Here is a 15,246-nt window from a genome sequence, read left to right on the forward strand (position 1 = left end):
TGAATTGCTTTGGGTAATATGGACATTTTAATAATGTTTGTTCTTCCAATCCATTAGCATGGAATATCTTTCCATTTGTTTGTGTCTTCAGTTTCTTTCATCAGTGTTTTATAGTTTTTGGAGTACAGTCTTTCACCTCTTTGGTAAACTTTATTTCTAGGTATTTTATTCTTTTTGGTACAATCATGTTGTTTTCTTAATTTCTCTTTCTGCTACTTTATTATTAGTGTATAGAAACACTACTGATTTCTGGGTATTAACTTTTGAATTCTGCAGCTTTGCTGAATACATTTATTACTTCTAGTAGTTTTTGTTGGAGTCTTAAGGCTTTTTTTATGTATGGGACCATGTCATCTGCCAACAGTAGTGGTTTAACTTCTTTATCAGTATGGATGCCTCATTTCTTTTTCTTGTCTTATTATTGTGGCTAGGACTTCTAGTACTGTGTTGAATAAAAGTGGCAAGAGTGGACATCCTTGTCTTATTCCTGATCTTAGAGAGAAAGCTTTCGGTTTTCAGCACTAAATGTGATGTTAGCTGTGGGTTTTTCACATATGGGCATTATAATGCTGAGGTATTTTCCCTCTAACCCCACTTTGTTGAGAGTTTTTATCATAAATAGATGTCATCCAGTTTTTGTACTAGTTATCTAATTGTATTGACTAATACTGCTAGCACGGTATTAAATAATGTCATGATACCACACATCTTTTTCTTAATTTGAACTTTAAAGGAGTGACTCCATTAGGTTAAATCAAGTAATTGCCCTTTTCTAGGTGAAAAAAAGTCAAATATTGGCAATATCACATTGTTCAATTTAATGATATTTCTCCATAAAGCATAATTTTTGAAAACTCATACATACAAGATGTTACAGATGAATCCATATCTTTCTCTTCTATTTATTCAATAATGATTTATTGAACACTATGGGTCAGGTACTGTTCTAGATTATGGGGATACAGTAGTTTTTATGGAGCTTATATTCAGGTTGCCAGACACAGACAGTAAAGAAGTCCCTAAATTTTAGATGATAGCTAGTGCAAAGAATAAAACTAAAATAGGGATAAGAGGATGTAGAGTAACCAGGGGAAGAAAAGGTTAGTATTTTTTAGATATGGTGATCGGGGTAAAAACCTCTGCTCTGTGATTCTTTACTTGAGTGAAGGAGTAAGCCATGTGGATATCCAAGGGAAGAGCACTCCATGCAAAGAAAACACCATACAAAGACCAGAAGCATGTTCATCTGAAATAGATGCTGAATTTGATTGCATTCATTTATTGTATTTCACGAAAGTGACCCTATGACTTTTCTACTTTGATCAATGAATATGATGAAGTGTATTATTGGCTTTCCTCATATTGAATTATCCTTGCATCTTTGGTATGACCCTCACATAGTTATGGTTTATTCTTTGTGGTGTGTCAGACTGGCTTCAGAAAAATCTTGTATGCTTTTCTGTATATACTCTCAAACTGTTTTGAATACCATTAAACCTATCTACGTTGTAAAGATTTGATAGAATTCACCTGTAAAACTGTCACAACCTGGTGCTTTTGTGAAGGAGAGGGTAAAGAGTAATTTCTTGGTTTCTTTCTTTTCCATCCCCTCATGGTAAATACTCTGTTTGGATTTTCCAAGTCTTCTGTGTCTGCTTAGTAATTAATATTTTCCTGGGGATTCATGCATCCAGATTTTCAGCTTTCTTTGAATAGAATTACTTGAAGCGGAAGTTCTTTTGGGTTTTTTGGTGAGCATTAACGAATGATATTTTTCGGGATTATAGGTAGTTTAATTATATTTACAGTTGAATAATGTGCTTGCTTAAATATTAGCTCTGCCGGGTGGGGAGAACAGGCACTGTCCTGTCTTTTACCCCACATGTGAGGAAGCTGAAGCTTGCCGTCCAGAGTGACTGCAGCAGCACTGGACTTCAGCTCCCGCCGTCCCTCATCCAGTGAGCTCTTCAGAGGGCTGCGCTCTCTCTTAATATATATACCCTTCCGCGGTGGCAATTTCCGCCCGTCTCCTTCCAGCCCATTTGGTCACCTTCCACTTCTTGCATACTAAGTTCATGGCACTGTCTGCGGCATGTGACTCGTTAGCCAGGACTGCGGTGCTATTTCTCCTGTGTTCACCTGCTGGAGTATACTGTTTACTGCCAAGTGGCAGAGTCTCTGAAGGGAAGCTAATATTTAAAAGGATCTTTCCGTAAAGGTCACTGTAATTGAGAATGTGTGTCTGGTTGTTTTTCTTCACTGCAATTGACTTCTGTCAGTGATGAAATGAAGATTGACTGTATCTCACTTTATCACAGAAAAGCCCCATTAGGCATTCCATAAATCTCCGTGCTTGCACATGACACGTACCCACCTTCTTTCTCCAGTGATGATAACGAACGGTCTTTAAACACTTTACCTGTGCCGATAGAGGCCTCGAGTTTCATTCCTGGCACCAGCAGTGTGATGGCCATGGAAGTTTTAAAACCCAGCAGGATCACAGAGGCCCCTAGTGCAGCCACACGTGGGCAGATTCAATTATGGTTTCTTGTTAAAAGAAGTGGCTGTGTGGGGAGGGAAGAGGTGCTGGCTGGAGGGCGGGCAGGATATAGATCCAGAATGCTATTAGCTTACACATCACACAGAGATGGACGTGTGTGGGAGCCTGGCCCCAGGCCAGCAGCCTGCCATCCTGACAGCTCTGTCAGCCATGGTCACTTTTCCTGCCAGAGAAGCTGCCATTCTCGCTGGTTCCGTCCATGTAGCTTTCAGTGTGCCTGTCTTGTCAGATACGGGATACCTGGATATATGTGTGTGTATTGAAATACCGTTCCCATCTGTAAAGGATCGGTTTAAAACCATGTTGAGTTAGTAGGCAGTATTTAAAGAGGTCATTCTTTGAGCGAGTAAAGGTTTGTATATTGTTTTTGCCAAGAAGAGACATAAACCCACAGAGGAAAGTGTAACATTTTCCCTGAGTTATATTTAGGTGACTGATTGTCCCTGTCCAGCATATCCCTGTGTAGAGGCCAGCATTTCTCAGAGCGGTTCTGTGGACTGCCTTGTGTCAGAGTCAAGGGTGGGAGTAGGGGGTTAAGGATGCAGGTTTCTAGACTGCTCCTCACACTCAGCTAGATTCTGTGAGCTTGGGGCTGGAAATCTGCATCTTAAGAAGTTTCCTAAGTGACTATTTGTGTACTAAAGTAAACCACAAATAAACCACAAATGATTTACCCCTTTAAAATGTACAGAATAGATTATTCCAATTACAGAGATTTATGCTGAAGAAACAGATTATTTGCACAACCAAGTAATTTCCCTGTTTTTTTTAAAATAGCAAGGTGCTGTCATGTATTTAATATATAAATTATTTTGCTAAATGTATTATTCTACATACAACTTTTTGAAAACATTTTGTACGAGATGAGGAAACCATGATAGCAGAAGTAAAGGGTATAATAATAACAACGACACTTTTATTATACTTACAGTGTGCCAGCCCTGTTTGAGAACTGTATATATATTATTCATTTAATCTTCTCAACAGTGCTATGAAGGAAGCGGTATTATTGTCCCCATTTTACAGATGAGGAGATTGAGGCAGATTGAGGCTTGTAAGCTGACCAAAGCCATACAGGTAGCAGGTGGCAGAATTGGGATCTGAGTGCAGGCTGTCTGGCTTCAGGGTCAAGCTTCTGCCCTTGACGACTACAGTGTACTGCTTGTCATCACAAAGCAACTCATGGCAGTTATGAGAAAAAAAAATTGAGTACTAGTGAAGCTGAAAAGACAACCATGTGAGCCAGCATGGCAGAGCCAAGCACTAGACTAAGAACCAGAAGTTCCAGGGTGTTGCTCTCACCCTGTGCTTCGCTGATGTGGCCTGGGACTGTTTCCCTGTGTGTGAGGAGAGTCGGGCTGTGGTAAAGTAAGGCCCAGCTCTACAGTGGAGAGAGGGCGCCATGACACCTGGACGGCCTTAGGCCTGTGCACGCTTCAAAAATTTTATCCTTTAACTTGTTTAACCATTTGGTGATAAGGCAGATAATGGTGATTTTAGAGGGTTCTTTTTTGTTTTCCTTTTCCTCTGTTTTCTCTTTCTGTTTCTCATTTCCACAGGTTTCATGTTTGTCCCTTTTCCCTACCTTCATCTAGGCTTTGAACTCACACACCAGCATTATGAGTTAGTGTGCCCTCTAATGAATCCGAGATATGTTTATCTATTTTTCCAAAATATTATGTGTTCATTTTTTGAAGAAAATAGAAACAGCATGTTGCATCTGATCTTCTTATTCATCCCTAATATTTAAAAAAAATATATCTTTGATTAGCTCCTCACCAGAAAGAAGGACCCATTTCAAGTGGAATCTTTTGGTCAAGCCCCTTATTTAATCTTAATAATTCTGCAATTGTGATGACTGGGTCACAGTTCATCCGGAGCGTATTCATTCTAACAGGGTTAACAAGTGTGTCAGATTGTCAAGTCATGGCTATAATTGACTTTGGCTTTGAGGTTTTCCTTCATAATAAACAATGGGCCCTGAGCCAAAAAAGCTTGTGGTTTATACTCACATACTGATGACTGAATATTATAAGTGATTTCTCCTCATACTCATTCTGTGATCCTGGAACTGGCTTTATGCTTTTAAATGAATCATATCAGAAGAATATCCCTAATTAAAAAGAACATGACCTGTGTACTTTCCAATGCAGCTGAAAACATTCTGAGATTCTTCTGGAAAGGGAGTGTAAAAGTCCTAGGTTGGAGCTCAGTCAGAAGAGAGAAGACAGCTCTGCTGACAGTTTGAATATCTCACACCAGCAGTGCACCCCAGAAATGTCCTCATAGAATATTGCAGGAGGAATTTTTATTTATTACTGACTATTCTACACCAAATTCCCCTGGATGGAAACGCTGAAGGTGGGACTTAGCTTTTGTTGGGCTTCTGACATTTTTCCGTTAACACATAGTTGCTGGGAAAGACTTGCTTTGTACAGGTATGTGTGAGAATTCCATTTAAAAAATGTCCCAAGGGGAAAATTATTCAGCACATAGTATCATCTCATCAGAATTGATAGATTTGAGAAAGACATTTGCTTAAGCTTTTATCTTAGCTTCATGAAATATTATTAGCAAATGCAGAGTTTACTGAAGCTAAAACAAAATGAAACAAAAAAACTTTCAGCCCTTCTCTAACTAGTTTATTGAATGGTTCATAACAATAACTATGTTGATATGTAATCTGTTCTTTTCTTGGTAACTCTAGTAAACAAATTGATGTATGTAGTCAAGTGAGAAATGTTTACTGTTCACCAAGTGAGTTAATCGAACTGGAAAACAAGTTTCACACCAGCTTTCTGTAAGCTTAAGTTTTCAGTTAACATTTAGAAAAATGGGTTAGTGTGGGCCATCAACCAGTAAATTAGATAGTCTGGATAAAGCTGATTTCAATTATGTGGGTTACTCTGCTGGTTCTCAGTGAGGTTTACCAGGTCCCTACTGACCTGTTGAGCAGCTGCCTTGATTATACCCTTGGCTGAATGGAACCTTACCACCTTTTCCTTCAAATCAGTCTTTTTTATAGGCTTTTGTTTTGGGGCAACTGACGCAAATCTTCCATGAGGCTAGAAGTTTGAGTTGGCAACTTCGTGTCTCTCGAGAAACAAGGTATAGAATCCTGGAGGAACTGATTAAATAGAAGACACGGGAATGGGTCAGAAATGGTAATGCTTTCTTAAGGTGGTGGGATATATTTCTTGCTCATTTTTTATTTCTATGTATATTTCCTGAGTTCTTGCCATGTGTTCAGTGCCCATTTGGTTTGGTTTGGTTTTCTCTTACTCATAGGGGCACCCAACAAAGTCTATATAAAAATCAGCTACAAATTCTGTTTCTTTAAGCAGCTCAGAAAGGAATCCACTTTTGTGGCCAGGGACGATGTTAATAGAGACTTGAAGTATTTTTTGTTGTTGTTTATTTGTTGGTTTCCTATTGGTTTTAAAAGCAGGGGCTTCTGGAACAACTTTTAAGTGTTTTCAAATCCATTAGCATTTTTTTTTTTTTTTTGCATGTGTCATTTTACTTCTGCTTGGCATTGTTGATTTATTTTTATGGTAGTTTTCTATGTCAAGGGCCAATTAGGCTATCCCCCAGGGAAGAAATCTTTTGGTTCTGTTCCTAACTCTTCCTAATCATCTCTGTTTCTCATTGTCTTAAAAAGTAGTGACTGCAGAAACCCATTTTAAATGCCCTAGATAATCTGAACTGAATTTGGGGGGTGGGGGAGTCTTTGTCATATAGGAGTTTCCAAATTTTTTCAAAAGAATAACTGCTGGAAATAAATTTAAAGATAACAGTTGCTGAAAAAAATTCAGGATTTAAAGCTGTAATTTTGCTTCTATAAAACACTGGCATTCTCTAGACTAGATAGAGATGTTCAGTGTACACAAGTCAAATACTTTTTTTTGAAGAACCTAGTCTTAGTTCAGCAAACAACATAGAGCTCTTATGCGAATGGTGCTGTGAGAACATTGGTATTGGGAACAGGATGGATTGGAACAAGGGAAACTCCTCTCTCTGGGCCACATCTCCCCCCACCTGCTCATGCCTCACTCCCAGGGATTAAAGACTGCTCTTTCAGGTGTGGACCTGTGAGAGTGCGGCCTCAAACCCAGTCCTTTACTCAGTCTTCAGTGCCATTATCTAGGGCGGGCTTCTCCCAAGGTGAGAAGTACTTCCCTCCAGTTAAAGGAAACTCATTTTGTGTCAGAGTTGATGTTAAGACAGACTCTGACTCCACTGCCTGGTTTCAGAGCCCTGCTTTACTGCTTTCTTTCCCCAGATGCGGAGGGGGGAAGGTGTTCCCACAGGTGCTGCTCAGTGCGCTCTACCAAGCAGTACTCGTGAGGGGAAGTGTAGGGATTGAGAGTAAGCACTTAGGAAATTGTAGAGCAATTTGATACATTTTTGGAATCGAATTAAAATTTGGATTTGCCCTTTGCAGTCTTTTTATTTTTCTAGAAATATGGTACTTATCTGCAAGGGTTTGGAAATTAGAAAACAAAGCCTGGCTGTGCACCACAGATGGTTTGAGAAGCACTGCTCTAGGCTGGGCCCCAGATTGGAGGCTGAGGCCTTCTCCAGGGTGCTTCCTGTTTATTCTAGAAGCAGGTTCATTATTCCTCATTCCCAAACCCAGGAGTCTGGTTCTTCTTTTTTTAATCAAAACAAATTTTTTTAATGTTGGTAAATATACATAACCTAAAATTTACCCTCTTAACCATTTTTAAGTGTACATTTCCATAGTGTTAAGTACACCAGTCTACAGAACTCTTCTCATCTTGCCAAACTAAAATTCTATAGTCACTAAACAAGGGCTCTTCCTTTCCCCCTCTATCCAGTCCCTGGCAACCACCATTCTGCTGTCTCATGGATATGACTGTCTCGGTACTGCATATAAATGGAATGACACAGTATATGTCTTTTTGTGACTTGCCTGTTTCACTTAGCATAATGTCCTTAAGGTTCATCTTCATGGCATTTGCCAGAGTTTCTTTCTTTTTAAGGCTGAATAAATTTCATTGTACATATCACCACATTTTGTTTTCTATCTATTCTTCTATCTACGACACTTAGGTTGCTCCTACCTTCTGACTATTCTGATAATGGTGCACCGAACATGGGCGCACAAATATTTAAGACCCCACTTTCAAAGTATGGGGGCATATTTCCTGAAGTGGAATTGCTCGACCACATGGTAATTTTATTTTTAATTTTTTGAGGATCTACTGTGTTGTTTTCCATAGAGGCCGCACCATTTTACATTCCCACCATCACTGTTCAAGGGTTCCAGTTTCTCCACATCCTGGTCGATACTTGGTATTTTCTAGGTTTTGTTTGTTTGTCTTTTGTTTGATAGTAGCCATCCTGCTGGGTGTGAGGTGTTACCTCACTGTGGTTTTGATCTGCATTTCCCTAGTGCTTAGCGATGTTGGGCATCTTTTTATGTGCCTGTTAAGTCTTTTGCTATCTTCTTTGGAGAAATATCTGTTGAAGTTCTTTGCCCTGTTTTCAACTGTGTTGTTTGGGGTTTCGTTGTTATTGTTGTTTTTATTGTTATTGTTGAGTTTAGGAGTTCTTTATATGTTCTAGGTAGTAATCCCTTATAAATATATAATTAGCAAACATTTCTCCCCTTTCATAGGCTGCCTTTTCAGTCTGTTGATTCTATCTACTGATGCACATGTTTTATTTTTATATAGTTCAGTTTACCTGGGGCTTTTTTGTGTGTGTGCTTATGCTTTTAGTGTCTTATCAAAGAAATCATTACTGTATCCAATGTCATAAAGCTTTTCTGTAGTATTTTATAGTTTTTGCTCTAGGTTTAAGGTCTTTGATCCATTTTACGTTAATTTTTGCATATGGTATAAGGTGAGGGTCCAGTTTTATTTATTGCTTTTGGTACAATTTTGCCAGCACCATTTTTTGAAAGGAGCCTACTTCTTACATGCAGGTATTTCCTACCTGGCCAATAAAATGAAAGACAAAGTGGTAAACAAGTACTGCTGGGAAAATCTGGACACGAGCTTCTCCTTGGGGGAAGGAAAGCCTGGCTGTTTGAAAGCTAGATGTCATGATTTGATGTTGCATATACGTAATATGATACTTTTTCTGGGAACATTGTTATTAGTTCAAAAACTGGAATTTAAAATACTAAATTGCATGGAGTTCCTCAAAGAGACCATTCTACCTTCCAAACAAATTCATATCCCCTAAGTTAAGATACCCGGAGAGGACAAAGGAAACTGTTGTGGTCTGGTAATTCAGCACAACAGTCTAAGTGATCCTGATATAAAAGTTTAATCAGTGAATTTTGCTTAATTTAATTTAGTGCTGGGGGAAGAGGTATCTCCTTTGAAAACTAATATATTTCCTTTTTCTTTGTCTTTGTCTGGCCTACTAGGAAGTTGAGTGTTGTATTGTTATGTTTACCCTTTCCTTCTACTCATTGGTTTTGATTTTCTTTATAAGTCCATTTTACTGAGGTATAATATGTATAATAAAATACAAAATGCACCCATTTCAAGTCTTGACAAATGTATACACCTATGTAATCACTTCAGTCAAGATTATGGACTATTTCCATCCCCCCAAAACATTCCCCATGCCTCTTTACAATCATTACTCCCTTTCTGCACCCCTGTGAAATAGTTCCATTCATTCTATGTTCTTCAAGTTAGCCACCAACTTGTAAAAAATACTTTGGAAAGTAGGTAGAATATGAGAGCAATTACTTAAATGAAATGGCCTTTTTAAGATTTAGGTTTTGTTCTTCCTGTGATCTGTCATTTAATTTTTTTTTTAATATCCAAAAAACACCATTACAATTCTTAGTACTTAAGTCTTATTCCAACTAACATTGATGAGCTGTTGTCTTATTGCCAGATATGGTTACAAGACCATGTTATTTTTTTCTCTTTTCAAAGAGTTTTTTTAAACCACATTTGTTCCCATATAGGTCTTGTCTGTACCTCAGTGGTCCACATCTTCGCCAGAAGATGAAATATGTAATGAGCACCAGTTGCCCTACTGTCACATGTTAGAGAGCCAGCCTAGGGGGTGGGAGGGCTGCTTTCTAGTAACTCAGCAACTCATGACCTATGAAAATCTGCAGCTGTTTTTGGAAATATTAGAGCTGTGACCTGTTTATAGATGTCATAGCAGTGTCTTGAAGTGACAAGAATTTCAACTGACTGGATTGTGTATGGGGGCACCTTGGACTCCTGGTAGGTGTGTGGGTCATTAGAGAGACAGGCATGAGGAATTCCAGAATTCCAGAATGATGCAGAATGATGGCTTCTGCATCAGAGCAACATCAGCTTGAATGTGAATAGTATATATTTCTTCCCAGAATAATAAAGAGACAGCAACAAGTAACATAGGTTTTAACCCTGTTTTCGCTTGTCAAAGAAAAGGAATGGCTATTGTCATTATTTTAACATTCTGGAATTACCTTGATATAATGAATTGAATTCAAGATGAAGATGTAAGCAAAAATATATCATCTTCAGATACAGTGCTTTAATATTTCCTCATAATGTGTGCAGCCACTCCGGAAAACAGTAACGAGAAGGTTCCTCAAAAAGTTAAAAACAGAACTACTATAATCTAGCAGTTACACTACTAGGTATTTACCCAAAGCATACAAAAATACAGATTTGAAGGGACACATACATGTACCCTGATGCTCATAGCAGCATTATCAACAATAGCCAAACTATGAAAAGAGCCCAAATGTCCATCGACTGATGAATGGCTAAAGAAGATGTGGTATATCTATATGAACATACACATATACATACATATGCAGAAACACACATACATATACATACACATACATACATAAACAATGGAACATTACTCAACCATCAAAAAGAATGAAATCTTGCCATTTGCAATAACATGGATGGAACTAGAGAGTATTACGCCTAGTGACCTAAGCTAGTCAGAGAGAGACAAATACCATATGATTTCACTCATATGTGGCATTTAAGAAACAAAACAGATGAACCTATGGGAAAGGAAAAAAAGGAGAGGATAAACCATAAGAGACTCTCAACAATAGAGAACAAACTGAGAGTTAATGGAGAGGCGTGGTGGGATGGGCTAAATGGGTGATGGGCATTAAGGAGCACACTTGTTGTGAAGAGCACTGGGTGTTGTATGTAAGTGATGAATTACTAAATTCTACTCCTGAAACAAAAAAAAATAAGAAATAAAAAGCTTTCTAAAAATATTTCTTTGTAATGTGATAGAGCTGGGTTTTTTTTAAGATTTTATTTATTTATTTGACAGACAGAGATCACAAGTAGGCAGAGAGGCAGGCAGAGAGAGAAGGGGAAGCAGGCTCCCCTCCGAGCAGAGAGCCAGATGCGGGGCTCGATCCCAGGACCCTGAGATCATGACCTGAGCCGAAGGCAGAGGCTTAACCCACTGAGCCACCCAGGCGCCCCTATAGAGCTGTTTTTTAAAAGGGAATCAGCAGTAGCATTACTGAAAGGAGCATCAATTATAACTATTTCACATATTCTTGAAAGTATTTTCTGTGTGAATGGTGTATAAAAAAAAGTCACTGAACCAGGTGTGTTAACAAAGCCCAAAGAATCCTAACACAAAGATTGCTTGAGGTACCGTGTTCCCGTATTAACAACAGCGGTAGCCAGTGATATATCCTAAAATGCTTGAATCTTGACGTTTCCATGCACTGAACTGGGTGTTGGAGAGAATGTCCCATCTGTTTGTTTGGTTGTTTCATTTTTGTTGGCAGTGCTCAAGTTACTCTATATGCTATCAATTATTTTAGACTCATTAAATAAGAAAGCGATTATCTCAAATTCTCCTGTTCATGTGTACCATAATCACATGTATTTGAACTACTTAAGTCTAGGAACAATGCAGAGAGCTGTAAATAAAGATCATGTGTGTTCTTGCTTGGTAACTGTAATGTGGACTCCCAAAAAGTCCCAGTTAGCATGAGTTTGAAGTAGAGGGTGGTTATGAATATATGAGATTGTACTGAATTTGATATATTTTCATTTTATTTAAGAAAAGGACAGCATACATGGTCTGCCACAGAGGGAAATCTTTAAGAGACTTTTTGGCTCTTTGGATGAACAAAAGTAAATTTTTGTTATCCTTTTCTTTGCCAGAAGTTTAATGATTGATATTTAATGATTGAGATGCACGTGCTTCCACTTGATGAAAGTAGCAAAGTCTAATCTAATAAGCACTTGCTGACTAAATTTTTCCTCTTTTCATTAACTTTCTTTTAGGACTCAGCCCAAAACCATGTTTGCCCAAGTTGAATCTGATGATGAGGAAGCAAAGAATGAGCCAGAGTGGAAAAAGCGTAAAATTTAAAGACTCACATGAGAGCTGTTTGCATGAAGGGGGAGTGATATTGGACAGGTTGTTATTGTTGTTGTTGTTTTTAATGAAATAAAAAGTACATTTTTATGAACAACTTTTGTAGTTTGCATTATTGAACCATTCAAAAGATTGGTAGCTACCCTCCACTAAAATTGTGCTTACATTTTTTTAACTACAACTATGAGTCTGTATTATAAATAAATAAGAAACAGATTCTTAGCTTATTACCAAGTAGTTTAGGTATTTGGAAACTTTATTCAACTATTATTGGTCTTACAATATTGAGGGCGGAAGATGTACAGTGAAATGGACATGTGTCTTGACCAACTCTAGGAGCATAATATGGAGATAGACATCAAAAAGTTTAATATTTCTGTGTAATTTCACAAGTTGTTTACATGATTATAATTAATTAGGCTGAGTTCAGGCTAAAAGCATTGCCATACTAGGAAAGAACATGTATCTGATTATCTTTAAGCAGCAGAATATAGTGGTTAGGATGTAGGAAATAGGCTTTGAAGTCAGACCCATGTGGGTTCAAACCTTGGCTCTGGTCTTTACTGTCAGGTCCCCTTGGGAGTTATTAAACTTCTCTCTTCCAGCCTCTGATGATGATAGCACCACTGTCCTAGGTTTGTTACAGGATTCGATGAGACACTCCTTGGATAGTGTTTAGTATATTACCTGGCACGTAATAAATATACACCATTTCCTTTTTAAAATAGAGCTAATGATAACTACTTTGCCTGATTTTTATCACTATTAAAGTGGAAAAGTATGGAAATGCTTTGTACCTATAATTAGAAGACATTAAAAACCATTCTAAAAGACCCTTGTGCTTTTGTGACTAGAAAACTAAAACAAAAGTTGGCAGTTTGTCCAAAGTAATAATGAGTCAATAGAATAAAATTCTGTGGACTGCTTTCACACAGACCTGGGGTAATACTGCATGTCAAATAGTCCCCACTAGAAAATTCAGGAATTTTTTAATCCTCTTGCCTTTTTCCCTCTTGCTCTCATTTGTCCTAGTGAATTAAATTATTCTAAAAATGAATGATGATCAAAAATGTGTGTTGGAAAGTTGTAGTCCTCATATACCTACCCCTTCCCCCACCAAAATCATAGGTACACAGCCTTCCTGCCTCTGCAGTTCTGAGGTGGGTGACAGTGGGCATTCCTCTATAAATAAATAAAAATAAATAATAAATAAATAAATAATTCCTCTATAAATAAAAAAATTCCTCTATAAATAAAAGTAAGTAATAAATAAATAAATAAAATCTACTCTCTGTCCTTTTTCTCTTCTACCCCCATCTTCATTCTGTTCCTTTCCCTCATTATTTCTCACATAACATTTGTTATGTGCCTACCATCTGGTGGCTACTATTCTGAGTTCTTTCCCTGCTATAATAGCTCATTTAATCTTCACAAAAACCCCATGAGTAGGTAAAATTGCTAAACCCATTTTACAGACAAGACAAAAGAGATTCAAGAAGTCAGTCTGTCTGAGATTAAAGTTAGGGAGGGCTATATGAAGACACCCAAGATTTCTAGGCATCAGTAATTAACAAACTGCCCCAAGTTTCCTATTCCTGTTGTACACTTCATCCAAAATCAATTACAGACCAATATTTTGTTCCAAGTGCTTAGGATTTGTAAATTTACTGTTTCTTGGATAAAATTTACTGAAAGCATTTCGTATTTTTTTCCTGTCTTAACATAAACATTGCACCATATGGAAGTATTCGTCTGGCACAGCCAAAAGTTGTCGTGAAGTGTTGGAGGGAGGAATAAAAACTTGATCATAGTGGTCTTGGCGGAGCCTGCTATGATGTCAGGGGAGAGAAAGACAGATTTAGCATGAAGATGATTTTCTCATTGTTACCCACAACACAAGTGGCCCTTTTCATGCTTGAGATGATCTATCTCACTTGAGAATTTTATACAAAGTTATTTTTCCACATAAGATTGGCTAAAGACTCATAGGACTTCCATATCAATTTTGGCGAGTGAGGACCTCAGAACCAGGACTAGATGAATAGTGCTTATTGGACCTGTTGGCCCATCACCAGGGTAGAATTGCCAGTTGGTATTCCCCAGGTCCTCACACTCCCCATGCCCCTCGGGCCTCATTATCTTACCCCATACAACTCTATACTCCCTATCTCGGTCAACTGCATTTCTATTTGCTCAAATAAGGGACCCGGAAGTCATAATAATGACTCCTCCCTTACCCCCTCCCACCTCATGTAATCATTTGCCAGTTTCCATCCATGCCATCTGCTGACTGTCTTCTATTTGAACTTCATCTCTTTCCCTGCTACCCCTGCTAGAGTTTAGTCCCTCTTCTATCCCTCACCAGGACTTCCCAGGAGCCTCCCTCCCAACTAATCTCCCTGTTTTTCATTTGGTCCCAAATCCATCTTTTATTCTGTCATCAGACTTAGCTTTCTAAAACTAAAACCCATCATTTCATCTCTCTGGGAAGAGCCTTCTGGAGTGTCTATGTCAGTACTATGAATCCATTTGTGTGGTGGTTAGGATGTCTACATTTGGCCTCTCCCTGTCTTTCCAGCTTTAACTCCTGCTGATCTTGCACAAGCTTCTCAGCAACTCTCAGCAACTCTGAACCTGGGAAGTACCAGGTGTTTTGCACCTGAGTGCCTCTGCACATACTGTCCCTTCTTCCTTTCTTGTCTGCCTATTTGTTTTTGAATACGGAGATCAATGTCACGTTTCCGAGCAGCCTTCCATGACCCACCCTAGTGGACAATTACTTCCTCCTCTGCCCCCATGGTTGCTTACATATCTCTATGCTATGGCCTTATATGTTCATTTTAAGTGTATGTGTGTGTGGCTTGTGGGCTTGAGTGTGTTTCCCCTACCGGGATGTAGATTGTGAAAACTAAAGTACATTGGGTTCTGTGAATGTTCAGTGAATTTGTTTAATGAGTTAAGAGGATCCATATTTTATCCACATTTGTATTCCTAGCCCCTTGCCCCAAAAAAGGGGTTAAAAAGGTGCTCATTACAAGTATCATATGATCTCCCTGATATGAGGAAGTGGAGATGCAACGAGGGGGTTTGGGGGTAGGAAAAGAATAAATGAAACTAGATGGGATCGGGAGGGAGACAAACCATAAGAGACTCTTAATGTCACAAAACAAATTGAGGGGGTTGGGGGGAGGGGGGGAGGGAGAGGGTGGTAGGGTTATGGACATTGGGGAGGGTATGTGCTATGGTGAGTGCTGTGAAGGGTGTAAACCTGGTGATTCACAGACCTGTACCCCTGGGACTAATAATACATTATATGTTTA

The 15,246-nt window shown here is 38.5% G+C and overlaps 1 protein-coding gene across 1 annotated transcript in view; it reads left to right on the forward strand.

Annotated features, from left to right (window-relative positions):
* Positions 1 to 11,972, forward strand: part of WDR70 (WD repeat domain 70) — a 294,218-nt gene extending 282,246 nt beyond the window's left edge. Inside the window, exon 18 of the mRNA XM_032851351.1 lies at positions 11,833 to 11,972. Within this exon, the coding sequence (XP_032707242.1) occupies positions 11,833 to 11,920 (88 nt within the window). The 3' untranslated portion in view covers positions 11,921 to 11,972. The remainder of the gene's footprint in view (positions 1 to 11,832) is intronic.
* The last annotated feature ends 3,274 nt before the right edge of the window (positions 11,973 to 15,246 follow it).

This window comes from Lontra canadensis, unplaced genomic scaffold (genome assembly GCF_010015895.1).
Source record: "Lontra canadensis isolate GAN:19392208 unplaced genomic scaffold, GSC_riverotter_1.0 scaffold5, whole genome shotgun sequence".
Taxonomy (NCBI): domain Eukaryota; kingdom Metazoa; phylum Chordata; class Mammalia; order Carnivora; family Mustelidae; genus Lontra; species Lontra canadensis.